The sequence below is a fragment of the Nicotiana tabacum genome, chromosome 14 (genome assembly GCF_000715075.1).
Source record: "Nicotiana tabacum cultivar K326 chromosome 14, ASM71507v2, whole genome shotgun sequence".
In the NCBI taxonomy this organism is placed as follows: domain Eukaryota; kingdom Viridiplantae; phylum Streptophyta; class Magnoliopsida; order Solanales; family Solanaceae; genus Nicotiana; species Nicotiana tabacum.
In genome coordinates, this window is record NC_134093.1 from 116,179,112 (window position 1) to 116,196,470 (window position 17,359).

The 17,359-nt window shown below is 37.3% G+C and overlaps 2 protein-coding genes across 2 annotated transcripts; one reads left to right on the forward strand and one right to left on the reverse strand.

Annotated features, from left to right (window-relative positions):
* Nucleotides 1-6,517: 6,517 nt before the first annotated feature.
* On the forward strand, nucleotides 6,518-10,213 carry LOC107818374 (cystinosin homolog). Its single transcript, XM_016644380.2, has 8 exons — nucleotides 6,518-6,786; nucleotides 6,879-7,011; nucleotides 7,823-7,912; nucleotides 8,042-8,166; nucleotides 8,768-8,810; nucleotides 9,015-9,132; nucleotides 9,239-9,288; nucleotides 9,788-10,213. The coding sequence occupies exons 1-8, from the start codon at nucleotides 6,668-6,670 to the stop codon at nucleotides 9,932-9,934; spliced, it is 825 nt and encodes a 274-aa protein (XP_016499866.1). The 5' UTR covers nucleotides 6,518-6,667; the 3' UTR covers nucleotides 9,935-10,213.
* A 140-nt stretch (nucleotides 10,214-10,353) lies between these two features.
* LOC107818373 (myb-related protein 315-like) lies at nucleotides 10,354-12,843 on the reverse strand. Its single transcript, XM_016644379.2, has 3 exons — nucleotides 12,655-12,843; nucleotides 11,727-11,856; nucleotides 10,354-11,048 (listed from the first exon to the last, which is right to left on the reverse strand). The coding sequence occupies exons 1-3, from the start codon at nucleotides 12,785-12,787 to the stop codon at nucleotides 10,481-10,483; spliced, it is 831 nt and encodes a 276-aa protein (XP_016499865.2). The 5' UTR covers nucleotides 12,788-12,843; the 3' UTR covers nucleotides 10,354-10,480.
* Nucleotides 12,844-17,359: the final 4,516 nt, after the last annotated feature.

The window sequence follows — 17,359 nt, forward strand, 5'->3', positions numbered from 1 at the left end:
AGGTGGCATACCTGGAAGATTTGATGGAAATACATCGGGAAACTCCCGAACTACAGGCACTGAATCAATAGCAGGAGTCTCTGCAGTAGTATCCCGAACATAGGCTAGATAAGCCAAACAACCCTTCTCAACCATGTGTTGAGCCTTTATAAAAGAAATAACTTGATTAAATGAACTAACAGGCGAACCCTTCCACTCCAGCTTAGGCAATGCTGGAATAGCCAAGGTAACAGTCTTGGCATGACAATCTAGAATAGCATGATGTAGAGATAACCAGTCCATACCTAGAATAATTTCAAAATCGGTCATCTCAAGCAATAGGAGATCTGCTCTAGTTTCATAACCACAGAATGTAATAATACAGGACCGGTAGATCCGGTTCACCACAACAGAATCGCCCATAGGAGTGGACACATAAACAAGAGTACTCAAGGACTCACGAGAAACACCCAGGAATAAAGCAAATAGAGATGACACATATGAATACGTAGATCCTGGATCAAATAATACTGAGGCATCTTTGCCACAAACAGAAATAATACCTGTAATCACGGCATCTGAGGCCTCTGCATCTGGTCTAGCCGGAAAAGCATAGAACCGAGCTGGAGCGCCAACTGGCTGGCCTCCGCCTGGCTGACCTCCACCTCTAGGACGACCCCTACCCACCTGTCCTCCACCTCTGGGTGGTCAGACTACTGGTGGAGCAACTGGTCCGGTAAGCATAGGCTGCTAACCCTCATGTACTGGTCTACCTCGAAGCCTGGGGCAAAACCTCTGCATGTGACTGGGATCCCCGCACTCGTAACAACTCTTCGGTGCGATGGGCTGTTGACTAAGTGTCTGGCCCTGGGGACCTGAATACCCACTGGGAGGACCCTGAATAGCTGGTGGGTGGTAAGAACTCTCTGGGATAGCACTGAGATAAGGTCGCACTGGAGCACCTCGAGGAGGTGGTGGTGCTGGATATGGGGGTCTGCTGGACTGTCCCCTCACGAACTGACCTCTGCCCCCGGACGGAGCACCTCTGAACTCTCCAGAGTACCTGAACCACTTATCTCTCATAATCTGCTCTCAGCTCCGCTGACGTATCCCCTCAATCCTCTGGGCTATCTCCACAACTCACTCATAAGAAGTACCCATCTCAACCTCTCGAGCCATAGTAGCCTGAATACCAGTATGTAAACCGGCTACAAACCTTCGCACTCTCTCCGCCTCAGTAGGGAGTATCATTAGTGCATGGTGAGATAATACAGAAAACCTCGCCTCATAATCGGTCACTGACATCTGACCCTGCTGGAGCTGCTCAAACTGAAACCGCAACTCTTCCCTCTAGGAGGGTGGAATATACCTGTCCAAGAAGATGCGGGTGAACCTGTCCCAAGTCATGGGAGGAGAATCTGCTGGTCTGCCAAGAGCATAAGACTGCCACCATCTACGGGCTCTACCCTCTAACTGAAAAGTAGCGAAATCAACCCCATGGGATTCTAATATCCTCATGTTGTACAGTCTATCCTTGCAACGATCAATGAAATCCTGTGGATCCTCATGTTGCTCACCCCCGAAGACAGGAGGATGTAGTCTAGTCCATCTGTCCAATAGTTTCTGAGGATCGGCGGCTACAACCGGCCTGGGCTCAGGTGTAGCTGCTGCCACTGGCTGGACTCCACCCACGGGTAATGCACCCTGGGTCTGATATACAGCAGCTGCCTGTCCACCTGCGCAGTAGGGGTCTGTGCTCCCCCGCCCGCCTGAGATGTGGCTGGGTCTGCCGGAAATAAACCGGCCCGAGTCATATTATCCATGAATCGCAGTATACAACCCATAACATCCTGAAATCCGGGTGCAGATGTGAAGTCCACAGGAGCTGGCTCTGCCACAGGCACCTCACCCTGCTCCTCAATAATGGGATTCTCTACTGGATCCACTGGCGGCATAACCAGAACAGTCCTGGGACGTCCTCGCCCTCTACCACGGGCTGGAGCCCTCCCTCGGCCTCTAGCAACTAGGGGAGTAGCTCTTCCCTGGTCTGGAATATCATTAGAGCGTGTTCTCACCATCTGTGAGATAATAAGAGAAGGATATTTAGTACTACATCAATTGCACGATAGAATATGAAGAAAGGTAGCTTCCTAACACCATATAGCCTCTCGAAGATAAGTACAGACGTCTCCGTACCGATCCGCAAGACTCTATTAGATCTGCTCATAACTTGTGAGACCTACGTGAACCTAGTGCTCTGATACCATATTGTCACGACCCAATTTCACCTATAGGTCGTGATGGCGCCCAACACTACAGCTAGGCAAGCCAACTAATAAATTAAGCATACATTGATAAAATTTAAAACCAAGTAAATATAAACCCAAACTCTACCAATGTGTGTGCCAAGACCTGGTGTCACAAGTGAATGAGCATCTAGTAGATTATACAAAGCTCCAAATACTGTCTGAAATAAAATAGACAGAATAGAAATATCAGAAGAGACACTGGTAGCTGCAGAACGGCTCAGAAAGGCAGCTCACCACTATGTCTCGGGATGACGTGGGTATGTGATGATAGGTCCTCCACTAGTACCTGTCTCAGATCCTGCACAAAAAGTGCAGCAAGTATAGTATGAGTACGTAAACAACGTGTACCCAGTAAGTATCAAGCCTAATCTCAAAGTGGTAGAGACGAGATGGCCGACTTTGACACTCACTATAGGTCAATAACAATTGAAATAAAACTAGAATATTTAAATCAATGTGATTTACAGAATTTATTTAATCAGCGGAAATAATCAAATTCTAATTTATCAATTAAATCTCATTTACAGGAGTAACAATTAATTCCTTAACAAGCAAGAATAATAATTTATTAAATTCCAAAGATTTTCCAATTTACTAATTAGCTTTACAAGCTGAAGTAAATTTCTAAAGCATCGTATAATTATTATTATTATTAAGCACGATTTCTGCCGAGGACGTACGGCCCGATCCAGAGTGTCGTGTACACTGCCGAGGGACGTGCGGCGCAATCCATAGATGCATCTATTTTGCTGAGGCGTTCGGCCCGCTCCACAAGAAAGGAGGACATTTTCTTATGTGCCTCCGGAAGGAGAGTATATTCATTATAAGATGAATTTGGGAGGAGAACAATTTCTTTTAATAATTAATTGATTTAAATAGAAATCAAGCCTATGAGATTTTCATCCTTTAATATCTTTATCAAACAATTCACAATATATTCATATATATCAATTAATATTAATTAATCAAAGAATATAATTTACACAAGTAATACATGCTTTGAGTCCTAAATTACCCGGACTTTAGCATTAATAGTAGCTACGCACGGACTCTCGTCACCTCGTACGTATGTAGCCCCCCACAATTAGCAACAATTATTTAATCTTAATCACCTATGAGGTAATTTCCCCCTCACAAGATTAGACAAGAGACTTACCTCGTCTTGCTCCAATTTAATCCTCTATAAGGCCTTTTCCACGATTATCCAACTCCGTTTGGCTCGAATCTAGCAAAACTAATTCGATACAATCACTAAATATTATAGGAATCAATTCTATAAGAAAATACTACATTTTAAAGAAAAGATTCGAAATTAATTAAAAATTCGCCCGCGGGGCCCACATCTCGGAATTCGGCGAAAGTTATGAAATACGACAACCCATTCAATTACGAGTCCAACCATACCAGTTTCACTCAAATCCGACTCCGAATCGATACCGAAATCTCAAAATTTCGTTTCTATGAGATTTCTAAACTTTTCCAAATTTTAATCTCAAAACACTAATTAAATCGTGAAAACAATGATATATTCTTGTATATTGATCAAATGCGAGTTAGAATCACTTACCCCAATGTTTTTCCCTTGAAAATCTGCCAAAAGTCGCCTCTGCTCAAGCTCAAGTTTGCCAAAAATGGCAAATGGGATGAATGTCCTCTGTTTTTATAACTGCCCAGCAGTTCGGAACTGGGCCTCGAACAGGGCCTCGATCGCGGCATCGAACATGTGCCTTCGATCAGGGCATCGAGGGTTGGGCCTCGATCCTAGCCCTCAAGTCATACCTTCGATCATGCCATCGAGCCTTACCTTCGATCGTGACTTCGATCACAGGCTCGAGCCTGGACCTCGGTCATGGCCTCGATCAGAGTATCGAGGTTGGGCCTTCGATCATAGCCTCAATCATAGCATCGAGCTTGAGCCTTCGATCAGGGCATCGAGCATGGGTCTCGATCCTAGCCCTCGAGCCTTATCTTCGATCATGCCCTCGAGCCTTGCCTTCGATCGAGGCTTCGATACTGAGCCTCGTCCCTGGCTTCGACTCAGGCCTCGATCGTGGGCTCGATATCTGGGGCTCGATCTGAGGCTCGATATCTGGGGCTCGATCTGAGGCTCGATCACAGCCCAGAATATCCAGCAGAAGAGAAAATTGCAGCAACTTTTTAAGTCCAACTTTTGATCCGTTAACCATCCGAAACTCACCCGAGGCCCTTGGGACCTCAACCAAATATACCAACAGGTCCTAAAATATTATACAAACTTAGTCGAACCTCTAAATCACATCAAACAATGCTAAAACCATGAATCATACCCCAATTCAAGCTTAATGAAACTAAGAGTTTTCAACTTCTACGTTCAATGTCGGAACCTATCAAATCAACTCCGATTGACCTCAAATTTTACACACAAGTCATAAATTATATAACGGAGCTATGAAAATTTTTGGAATTGGATTCCGACTCCGATATCAAAAAGTCAACCCCCCGGTCAAACTTTCAAACTTTAAATTCCTATTTAATCCATTTCAAGCCTAATTTCACTACGGACTTCCAAATAAAATTTCGATCACGCTCCTAAGTCCAAAATCACCATACGGAGCTGTTGGAATCATAAAAATTCTATTCCGGGTTCGTTTTCTCAAAATGTTGACCGAAGTCAAACTTAGCACTTTAAGGCCAACTTAAGGAACCAAGTGTTCCGGTTTAACCTCAAACACTTCCAAATCCCGAACCAACCATCCCTGTAAGTCATAAATCATTACAAGCACCTATAAAAAGTTTTATTTTAGGAAACGGGGTTCTAAAAGTTAAAATAACCGGTTGGGTCATTACATAAACAATTTATATAGAAAAAACTACAACTTATACACAATATGAATTTGACAAATAAAATATTCCTACCTTCTTGCACTAGACCTTTTCACCCTAAACTCAAACTTATTCATGATAGAATAGTGTTTCATTGCACTGACAATTATTTGCTTGTCTTGGTAAACTTGGCCTACTTCAATTATATTTGGCGTATGTTCTGTTACGATGATACTTTCATATTCCACAATTGCCGGAGATGTTTGCATATCAATCAACTTCACTGTTCCTGATACTTCTCCAATTGTGTTACAATTGCTTGACAATTTTACTACGTTAGTATTACGATAATTATAAGAACCTATACTCAATTAAAAGTATAGTAATTCAGACCTCTGTATATTCATGTGTTCAGTATTTGACAGAATACTTGTAGAGACATAATAGTTGAACTACATTTGTTATGTAATATTATTGTAGATAATAAATAGTAAAATTGTAGAACACTTGAAATTGAAAAAACATCAGCACTGGAAAAACAGAGCAAACCTGCAATTGTGCTCGCATTCGACATATTGTATTCCAAATCGAAATCACGCAATGTTATACACTGTTGATACATTCCTAAGTTTTTATTTTCCTTTTTTGTCTCCATATACACTCGGACTCCCATATCGTTCCGAATTTTCATTGGAGGACAACGTTCGTTGACAGCGTATTTGATTTCGATAATTTTTGCGGAGGTATCGATCATTAGATGCTCTGCAATTGTGAAATTCAATTGACTATAATTTGAATCTTCATTGACTACAATTCCGTCAACATCAAAATCTTTGTATCTCCCAACGCTATCCCACCGACCATTGAGCTGAAGCATAATCGCTAATTTTGACATTATGTCACAAAATTCAATTCAATTGTAGCTAATTATTTTCTTCAAAACCTTTGTTTATGGAAAACTAGAGGAAACTAGAGAAAACCAGAGAATAGAAGGATACTACAGATATGTTGCCTTGATTATGATGCGATGATAACCAGATGAAATCTGCATAATAGAAGGATTCTACAAATATGTTGCCTTGATTATAGTGCGATGATTGCGTCAGTAAAATCTCTAACTGAAATGTAAGCGATCCCAAAATCTCGCGTCTAAATAAGGAAGATTACCGCATAAAGGAGTCTAATTTAAACAAAGATGTATTTTTTATAGCTAAAACATGTTTAGGTCGGGTAAATAACAAAACTAAAACATTTTTAATAATAAGGTTTTAAATATTATACAGGAACGGAAAAATGTCCTTAAACTTTAAAGTATGTATTTTCCCTATGTCTTATATGGTGGAAGTGGTGTGAATGAGACCCGATTCCGGGCCACATACATTTACAAAAAAAGCCACATCTTTGGGGCCCGTTTCAGTTCATTTCCCAGGCGGGTCAAAATATCAGTTGGCCATTTAAACCGGTGCAATAATTCCATTGGCTTAACCATATTTCATCACCAAAAAAGAATCTTCACTTTACTACAAATATAAAGATTCATTGTTTGGATTTGGAGAAAACAATCCAAAGAGTAAGTTATGGCGTCGTGGAATTCAATTCCTCTCGAAGTTCTATACAATTTTTTAGGATGGGTTGCATTTTTCTCTTGGTCCATTAGTTTTTACCCTCAAGTCATCTTGAATTTCCGACGCAAAAGGTTTCGTTTCTTTTTCTGCTTGTTTACATTAAAGTTCATATCTTTATGGATTTTAATTTTGACCCATTTTGTTTTTGTGTATTGAAATGCAGTGTGGTGGGGTTGAATTTCGATTTCGTGGTATTGAATTTGACCAAGCACTCATCGTATCTCATTTATAATGCTTCCATGTTCTTTAATTCTGCTGTTCAGATGCAGTACCGTCAGAAATATGGCTATAATGAGGTTTGACTTTTTGCTTTTTGTGGTTTTCTTAGCTTAGTTCACTGCTTGATCTAGCCTTGTGGCAGCTGTGTGCAGTCAAATGCACTGATTATATTTTTTCAAAAAAATATTAAGATAGATGCTTTATACTTATTTAAAATTCGGACATATTGTCACAAAGAAATAGTGGATGTTTTGGTAACCTTTAGTAGAATTTGGTTTGAAACAAACTCGCCAACGGATGGTAGAGTGGTTGGGGCATAGGAGTAATAACCTGGAGATCATAGTTCGAATCCCGGCTACTAGAACACTAGTGAAAGCCCATCTTGTTGGTCAAGATTACCTCCAGGAGCTAGCTTTAGGGAGGAGTCAAAGGATTACGAGATAAACAATGAGACAAAGGAGAGCACATAGACAATTCACTTTGAGTACTGGAGGTCTGTTGGGAATTCCTCAGGGAGTATTACAGTTTTTCACCAAAGGGGTGGATTCAGCCGTTGCTCGCTAGCTTGTAGTTTCTGTGCTTATGAGTTGTAGCAAACTGCTCGGTGGATTAGTCGAGGCACTCAAGCTGGTCAAACACCATCATCTTACAAGAAATGGAAAGAATACATGAAAGCTGGTCAGAAAACAAAATCCTTATTTTGGAAAGAAAACCAGTGGGTTTTTCATAATTAACTGGTCATATAATAGTATTACTACTTTTGTCTTGTCTCCTTTTCTTAAGAACTATTGGCATTTTGATCTCTTGTTAACTATTGATATTATCTGAAGGAAGTTTCCATGTAATTTAATGACTTGCATGCTTATTGCCTTTCATATTCAACCGCAGATGATACCTGTGGCTGCCAATGATGTTGCTTTCTCAGTCCATGCTGTTCTATTGACTGCATTTACCCTGTTTCAGATTGCTATTTATGATGTAAGTGGACCATTCCTATTTGCTCTTAAGTTCAAATTTTCTATGGATAGGGAACTGGAAATGAGGTGAAGGATTGAGACCCTGATAAAAGCCTTTTACTCACTTTGACGATGATTGCTTTCTTTACAGCGCGGAAACCAGAAGGTTGCAAAGACTTCTATAGCAATCGTGTCTGTTGCTTGGTTAACTGTTGCAGTTTGTGTGTTCGTAGCTCTCCCCAGCCATTCTTGGCTTTGGCTGGTCTCCTGCTTCAAGTAAGAACCATTCCTAATTGATACATAGTTCCTCCCCTAGAAAATTTTATCAGTTATTTTGATTGAAGTTAGAAGGCTGGCGCTGCCCGTGCTATCTATCCCTCTCCATCTAAGATAAATAAGTACTAATCAATAAGGCACCGATTATTGAGTGTTTACTTAATGGATAAGAGATTTGTATAGTAATAGATTATCAGACATCAGCCTATTCACTGGCCACTTCCGGAATACCTTTTTCCTTTGGATAACCGAGAAATCCCCGAGGCCAGTGGTACATGGTTCGAAACTCAATGGATAATGGGCCGTCCCTCTACTCTTCCACTTAATACCAGGCTTTTATCTGCGCAAGGTTCCAACCTGTGATGTGCGCCTAACCCACACATCACGTGCTGAGCTCTTACCACTAGACCAAAGATGGGTGGTGTGTGGGGTGTTTGTGTGTACTTATGAAGTACCTTGTGAGCTTGATATCTTCTTTGTCATTTTCTTTCTAAAAGGCAAGTGTTTATACTTCTATATATGTGGTGTATGAGTTATTTAGATTCACTGCTAATGTGCATGTTCCAAGTGCTAATGTTTTATGTTTGACTCTTGATTGCAGCACATTGCAGGTTGTTATGACAGTGATTAAGTACATTCCTCAGGTAATAACTGCACACGTTCAACTTGTTTGTTTTCAAAATTCTTGCACCTTCCGATCAATTGCGCCCTCATTTTGGTTGTCTCTTTACTTCAAATTACTAAAATTGTTTGATACATCTATATTCCTGTATTTCATTGTTTCTGCTTGTCAGTGTTAGTTTCTTTCCACAGCCTGGATTAACTTCTTGCTTCTTTCAAATTTATAGGCTATTATGAACTTTCAGCGAAAGAGTACTATTGGATTTAGTATTGGCAACATTTTGCTGGACTTGCTTGGAGGTCTGACGAATTATGGACAGATGGCAGTGCAATCCATAGATCAGAGTGAGTTTCTGTCTTTCAAGTATATGAACTTCTTCCGAAATAATTTGCGGTCTCTAGTTAATTTTCTGGTGAAGCCTAAAAACGTTGTATATGTGCCTTTCCACAGATTCATGGGTGAACTTTTATGGAAACATAGGCAAGACTTTATTGTCACTGGTATGGATCGTTACTTTCATCCATCTGTCAATTTGCTGTGGTCATCATGTCTATAGATATTATATCTGATTTCACCGTTTAGAAACTTTATTCTACTTCGTTCACTTTTTTTCATTCCAAAACCACTTCATCCACTGGAACGGCTCATATGCCATAGCGTTAGAGCATAGAAGACTTGTGAAAAAGAAATAGATCAAGTAATGAGGGGTTTACACTTACAAGGAAATGCAGCAACTTACTGCTAGAAATGGTGCAAGGCCTTATTAGTATGAACCGCGGATCGGCTTGGCCTTATGAATATCTTCTATGATCTTTCCCCTTTGTTAGACAATTTCCTTTTCCTGAAACTGAAGCCTAAGATACCGGGATACCTGCACACAAAACCAATAAAAACTAATTTCTTCTTAATTAAGTTCTTCCTTTTTCCTAATGTTAGCACTTCTATTGCTAGTATCATGAGGCTCTGACTACTATTTGGTTTGGTGGGTGAATGTTGCAGATATCAATATTCTTTGACATTCTCTTCATTTTGCAACATTATGTGCTCTATCCTGCTTGGAAGACTACAACTTCTCAAGATGTTGATGTGATAGGCAAGAAGCCGTTACTTAAATCTTCCGATCATGAACACAAGGAAGATGTATAATACATCTTTGTCTCCACTGTAAAATAGCAAATGTAATTTTTAATCATGCACACAGTTATTCTGAATAGTTGAGCCTAAATGGAGCAAAATGGACACAATGAGGATTCATATAGCTAACCCGAACTTGCCGGGGTTGAGGCATATGTGTTGTTGTACACCAGTAATGAAGTAAAGACACTTATTAAATGAAAAGGAACTGCTTAGGTAACTTTCCTCTTTTGTGAACATGTAAGCATGAAGAAATAATATTGGTGCCATGCCTTGCATGTTTTCTTTGGCTTTTATGTGTATCTAGTTGGCTGATTGATGAAAGATGATAACCGAACTCTTAACATGGTGTGATATCGACTTTCCTTTTTGAGAAGTTTTTCCAATCTGACTAGTGTAGTTTACAAGTCATGTTCGTCGCACGACAATAGTTCAATAACACAAAGGACTTCTTTATGAAAATGAGTTCAAGAAAGTTGTGTATTAAATTCTGCAATACTATGATAGAAAAAGATATATGTAGCTATTGATATAGAAGGAAGAATAGAAATAGAGTAATCAATGGTTGTAGTTTCTCCAAAAGATGAAGTCTTCTCCAACTCCAAGTTGATTGACATTGTTGTCCCATGAGAAAAGTGAATCCACACTGTAAAACCATTGCTGTATAGAGTGTTGTCCTTCTGCAGGGACAACACTACTTGAGTATTCTGTAGCAGTTGATGCTGATGAAAAGTTGATGGATTCAGCAGTTTCCAAAGAATATGACATAGTTTTAGTAGTATTGCTCAGCAAGTCCACATCCAAGTTTCCACAAAAATTGGAGTAGTCATTCTCTACTATTGAGAAATCATTAGTAATATCATCAATCTTGATGTCTGTTTCTGTCTTCTTAGTATCACTACTTGTCGACGAATTCTCTGTTTCATGATCATGTGTTGACATGTTGGATTGTGTGATCGTCTCATCTGGTTTTTGTTCAAGGTTTTCAAGATTAAGTGCCTCAATTGGATTGTGAGTTAAAGGATCTATTCCCATAAGCTTTAATCTCTTCTTAATCCGTGTGTTCCAGTGGTTCTTGATCTCATTGTCAGTCCGGCCTGGAAAATGTGATGCTATCTTAGACCACCTGCATAAAGAGTTTAACAGAAAAGTTTAAGTTTTGCACACTAAGGGGTCGTTTGGTACGCGGGATAAGGTGGGATTAGGTAAGAGATTAAGGATAAATTTATACCATCAATCAAACATGGTATAAATTTAATCCCAGACTTAATACTGGATATCCCACCTTATCCCCCTTATCCCATCAAACTTGGGATTATTATCCCGGGATAACTTAGTCCGCTTACCAAACGGCCCCTAATAGCGTATAGATTTTTGCAAAATCACATTAAGCTGACCTACAACAGTAGTTAACTCTTTTTATAACTTTGTCTGATATGGTAACCACTTAACTTACATACACTAACAATGTAAAGAATTTTTGCACTACTGATATATTTTAACATGCTATAACATGCAACTTGCTAAAATTTTCAAGTTATTTGTCTTATTTTTTTACGGATGATTACATGTAATTATCTTTTAGGTGAGCTGAAAATTCCATACTGACAATGCATAAAAGTTAAACTCTCTGAAAAATAGAGTAATAATCTACTGTATCAGTTAAATTTAACTCATAGTATAGATAATTATATACTTTTCAATGTATATAACTTAAAATATAACTTAAATCCTTATCTGAATCAACATTAAATGGTGAAAAATATGCAATAATATTGCTCTATACTATCTCAAATGAACAAACCTGTTACCAAAAGAGGCATGAAGTTGTATAATCTGATTCTCTTCAGCTTCTGATAGTGGCTCTCTTTTAAGATCTGGTCTCAAATAATTAATCCATCTTAGTCTGCAACTCTTTCCACATCTCAGCAAACCTTCATCACACAATAATTCAGTGTCACAAATTAAGCACTGTACTTTTAATCATCTATATAGGAAAAAATAGTTAAAATATGCGAGCTGCAAAACTCTGCATGTAGGCGTTGCGGCTATAATATATACATACATCATCGAGTTGGAGTGTAGTGGGATGATTGAGATTCCTCCACTCTTAACCAGGAAGTCTCGAGTTCGATCCTAAGGAATAGAGAACTAAGAGGTCGTTTGGTTGGAAAACAGGTTATCCAATGATTATTTATCCTAGGATTAGTTATCCCGGAATTGTTATCCCACCCTCCCATATGAATAAAAATAACACTACAATCCTGGGATAACTAATTTCGGGATTAGTTATACCGCAATTTTATCCCAACCTAACGTGGGATAAACTCATCTCAAATTTAATCCCGGAATTAGTTACCCCTTATCTCTTGCACAGACGGATCCATGATTTTAATTCTATGGTTTCAAGATTTCAACTTCAACCACTGAAACCATCACCTTGTTCGAGTTACGGGTTCATAGCTCAATTTTTTCAGCAATTTTAATGAATTTTATACTGAAAATCCAAGTCTAAGATAAAAGTTATGAGCTTGATTGAACCTATAAATAATAGGTTGGCTTCGCCTCTGATCCCTCGTACCAAACGATTGCTTTTACAAAGCACTTTATCCCTCAACGGTCATACTGGGCACGAGTCCGGATTAGTCGAGCCGATGCACTTCGGATACCAGATGATTAATACAAAAAAAGAAAGATATAATATATACAGACAATGAGCAAAAACATGAAACCTGCAAACTTGGGAACCATTCTCCAACATTGAATGCCATTGTTAAGAATAAAGTTCAACAGCTTGTGGTCTTCATCTATAGTCCAAGGACCTCTCTTTATTCCAACTTTGTCACAACATGGCTGCCTTCCCATTTTATTTGAGTCTTGTGTAGAGTACTCTAGTTTTGGAAAGCTGAAAACAAACTAATAAGCAGAGTTAAAAGCACAAATATATAGGGGCAAATAAAGATTAGTTTGTATTAGAAGCAAAGAAAAGATGCTGCCAGATCAGTGAGGACAAATAATAAAAGAGAGGATATAAATGATTGAATGAAAAAAAGTTTGTAAAGTTGTTGGGCATGCAAGACCTTTTATCTCATATATTTTTTTTTAATAAAAGAAGTGGTCAGTCACCATCACCATAACCATTTATATGACACTTCTCAATCTTTTTATATAACGATTTGATATCCGAAATTTACTGGCTCGACTAATTATTAGGATTTGCACACTGCATATGGCCGATTAAAGGGTGACACATACTCTATCAAGAATTTTTCAATTTCAACGGTTCGAATTAATGATGAAGGGATCTCATCTGTCCCACGATACTCCTTATAGTGCAACTTCTCAATTGCTTGGAGTATAATAAACAATTCAGAAGGTATTATTTCTTTGATTTTTTTTCTTTTCTTTTTTCTTCTATATATTAAGGAAGAAAAAAATAAAGCAAGCCACCAAGTATCAACAGACGTGGGTCGTCTTTGATTCCATTGACAAATTTAATAAGAATATTTCTTCCAAAGTCTTCTTCATTAGTGTTTATTCTGCTGCCAAAAAAAAATTGGAATTTTTATTAATACTCAAATGAATTATTCCTCTTGTCCCTTTAAAGTTGGCCAGTTTTGTCGTTGTAGGCAACTCCTTTTCTCTACCCTTTCAAAATCATTCAAAGTACTAAAGGTTAAGATACAGAAAAAAGACATTGCATGTAATCTTGTTTAGTGCTAATTTAATTTGCTATCTCACATACTATTAACGTGTAACTATCTCAAGCCAGAAAATTAAAACAATAAGGTTACAGAGATTAAGTCATTGCAAGAATATCCACGTCCTACCCCTTTAAAAAAACCAAAAATAAAATCGTATTCGTCACATTAAAAAAAAATTAAATACTTATGTGCTACATGGTGAAAGACATGTGAGTATTAGATTGAACCGAAATATTTGTTGCTTTTAAGTGGTACCGCGTGAATATTGTGGAAGGAGTTTTTAACATAGCGATACTTACATGGCTATTTTATGCATATAATAGCTTACTAATTTAAAGTTTTCTAACTTTTCATTCTACTATATATAATGCTATAAGCATACTTGAGTCATTTTTCTGTTACAAAAATTAATTTTGTGAATGTGTGCAATAAAACTGAGAGTTGGACGACCAAACTTAAAATTATTCCGGACAAAGATAAAAGAAATTCTTCAATTTGAACTTTACATCACTAAGCATAGCTACTTTAATTTGTCAAAGGTCAAAGCAATCAGCAAAATTGCAACCAATAAAAAAGTCAAGAGTGTTAATCATGTTGTGGTTTTCTTTGGTGGCATAAAGGGTCCTATGACTCGGTAAAGTAACTTACAATAAAACATCATTATCAAATTTTAAGGAATCAATTAAAAAAATACTTCAAACCAAATTATACAATTAAAACTTAATAAACAAATTAAACATTGGGTTCATGTACCTATCTAAGTTTTTTCATGCATACAAGTCAGGCATATATTCTCTAATGATTGTTATGAACTCAATGCTAAGTCAAGTTCAACGAACTAAGTTTAAAGAGTTGTTTAAGCAGTTGGTTTACTGATTTTTGTATTTAAAATATTGAAGAACATGATATACTCTAGGATTTCATACCGTACAATAATATACATAGTTGTAGAGTTTCTCTCTCTTGACAATAAAAAGTGAACATTCTTTCAATAGTCATCAATAAACGAAACTATTGAAAGCAAAGGGAGGCTTTGCCTAATTGCGATTTACAATATAAAAATCGCATTCCTCAAATGCGACCTATAAATCGCACCGCCAGATTGTAATTTTTTTTTTCTTTTATCCTATCTTTCTTTCTTTATCCAGATATAAAAATATATTTTTTTTTGAAAAAATAGATTAATAAAAAAACAATGACATAATAATCTCTATATTATAAATCACTATGTAATTGTCTCTCTATGTTATTTACCATATAACATTATGTATATTATAATCTTTACGAAGGACTCATTAGTAAAGATAATCCTGATATGTCGCTTGAAATAATATGACATTTGGTCATATAGAATAATAACTGCATAATTAATACACTACTAAGATTTTTTTTGCTTGTTATATTTTTTTTTAGGAAAAATGCATAAGTATCCCCCTGATCTATAGCCAGATTCTCAACTACATACTCTATATTTGTGGGGGTTTTATTACCTCCCCTAAATTTTTTTAAAGTAGTATTATTTGTATCCTTAAACCTTACGTGGCAGAGTGTGCGTATTTCACTCTTCTTAGCAAGAAAAAATAATTTTTTAGATTTTTATTTTTGCCTTTTTACCATTTTTAGTGAGATATATAATTATTTTTTTCCTTTTCCTTTTTCTTTGTCTTTTTCTTTTACTTCTTTTGTCGTTTCTTCTCTAATTCCGACGGATATTCACTCGCTGGCGACTTTGTCTAACCATTCTTCTTCCATTTGTTTTCTGTTTATCTTCTTCCTCTTTCTATCCGTTTCACACAAAAATAAAACTCTCAACAAGATCTAATCATCACAAAATTTTGGAAGAAGATGTCAGCTAAAGAATACTCTGTGAAGGAGCAATTGTAGAAGACCCTTGCGACCGACCAACTTTGGTCGGTAAAAAAACCGACCAAAGCTAATCGGTTTTTCAAAATATTTTTTTTTTTTTTTTACGAAACCGACCAACTTTGGTCGGTTTTCTTTGGCACAAAAATGCGGAAAACTATTTTTGAGTCCCGCGAAATTTATGTTTCAAGAAACCGACCAACTTTGGTCGGTTTTTCAATTAAAATAAATAAAAATTAATATTAAAAAAACCGACCAAAATTGGTCGGTTAATTCGACGGGTCATTTAAAAAAACCGACCAACTTTGGTCGGTAATTTTACTTTTTAATAAAACCGACCAACTTTGGTCGGTTATTTTCGTGCGAAAATACGATTAAAGAATATAAATTAAATAAAAGACAGTCTTAAAACAAAATGTACCAATGGTCTAGTGGTAGAATATTATCCTGCCAAAGTATAGACCCCGGTTCGATTCTCAGATGGTGAATCTTTTTATTACATAATTAAAATACCGACCAACTTTGGTCGGTTTTTTTTGCAATATTTTTTTTTTGAATTTAATTGACCGACCAAAGTTGGTCGGTAATTTCCAACCAACTTTGGTCGGTATTCCTTTCCGGCCACAAAAATACCGTCCACAGGTAAATGATCGCGTTTTGGTCGGTTTTTGACCATTACCGACCAACGGTGGTCGGTTTTTTTGGTCGATTTTTACCGAATTTCTAGTAGTGCAAGAGGCCACCCTATACCCAATTTCAAAATCAACAGTAAGTCACCAAAATACCATTGAAGCACCAAGTTGAAGATAGTGTAACTAGCTTTTTAAGAAGATAAAAATTATTTAAACAACTCAGTAATTGCAGATACATTCTAAATGATTTGAGAAGTAAAATAATTTGTGAAGGATTCGGGGTTGTAGAATTTTTTTTTATTATCGGTCCATAAATTTGCAAGAAAAATAATCATGTTGTGAAGGAAGTTCCTCACCAGAAAGTTTTTCGACCATCGAAATCTATTTTTTCCGGCCAAATTTTGCAGAACTTTCATCAGCAGGTTCATCATATTAATAGCAAATCCCACCATTTATGATTATATTCTTCTTGCATAACTACAAACTAAACAATAATTTCAGATTTGATAAATAAAAAAGAAAAAGGACAAAAATAAATTAAAAAATTTGGAAAGAATTTTGTGGGAGTTGGGAGGGGGGGGGGGGGGGGGGGTCACGTTTTGGGAAGAAGGTACGTAATTGGAGGAAGAGAAGGGAAAGAAAAAAATAAAAAAAGAATAGAATAATAAAACAAAAAACAAGGGAAAGAATAAGAAAAGATTAAAAAAATTCCTAATGAAATGTACCTGACACGTGACTTCAACGATCAGCATATGATGTGGTTGTGGTGTAACGATTCGATTAATCGTTTCGAGAGTTGTAGCCTCATTTCCCCGTTTACTGCTTAATATATGCTTTACAGTTGTTATGTGACTTGCCGAGGTGATTAGTTTGGGTTCGGTGAGGTTTTAGGAATGAATTGGAACACTTAGTTTTAATTTTTAAAGTTTAAGTTGAAATAGTGTTCGGATGTCGATTTATATGTAAACGATCCCGGAATAGAGTTTTGATGATTCCAATAGCTCCGTATGGTAATTTTGGACTGAGGAGCATGTCCGGAATTATTTTTGGAAGCCCGCAGTGGAATTTGGCTTGAAATGGCGAAAGTTAATTTTTTGGGAAGTTTGATAGGGGAGTTGACTTTTTGATATCGAGGTCAAAATCTAGTTCTGAAAATTTTTATAGCTCCGTTATGTCTTTTATGACTTGTGTGAAAAATTTGAGATCAATCGGACTTGATTTGATAGGTTTCGGCATCG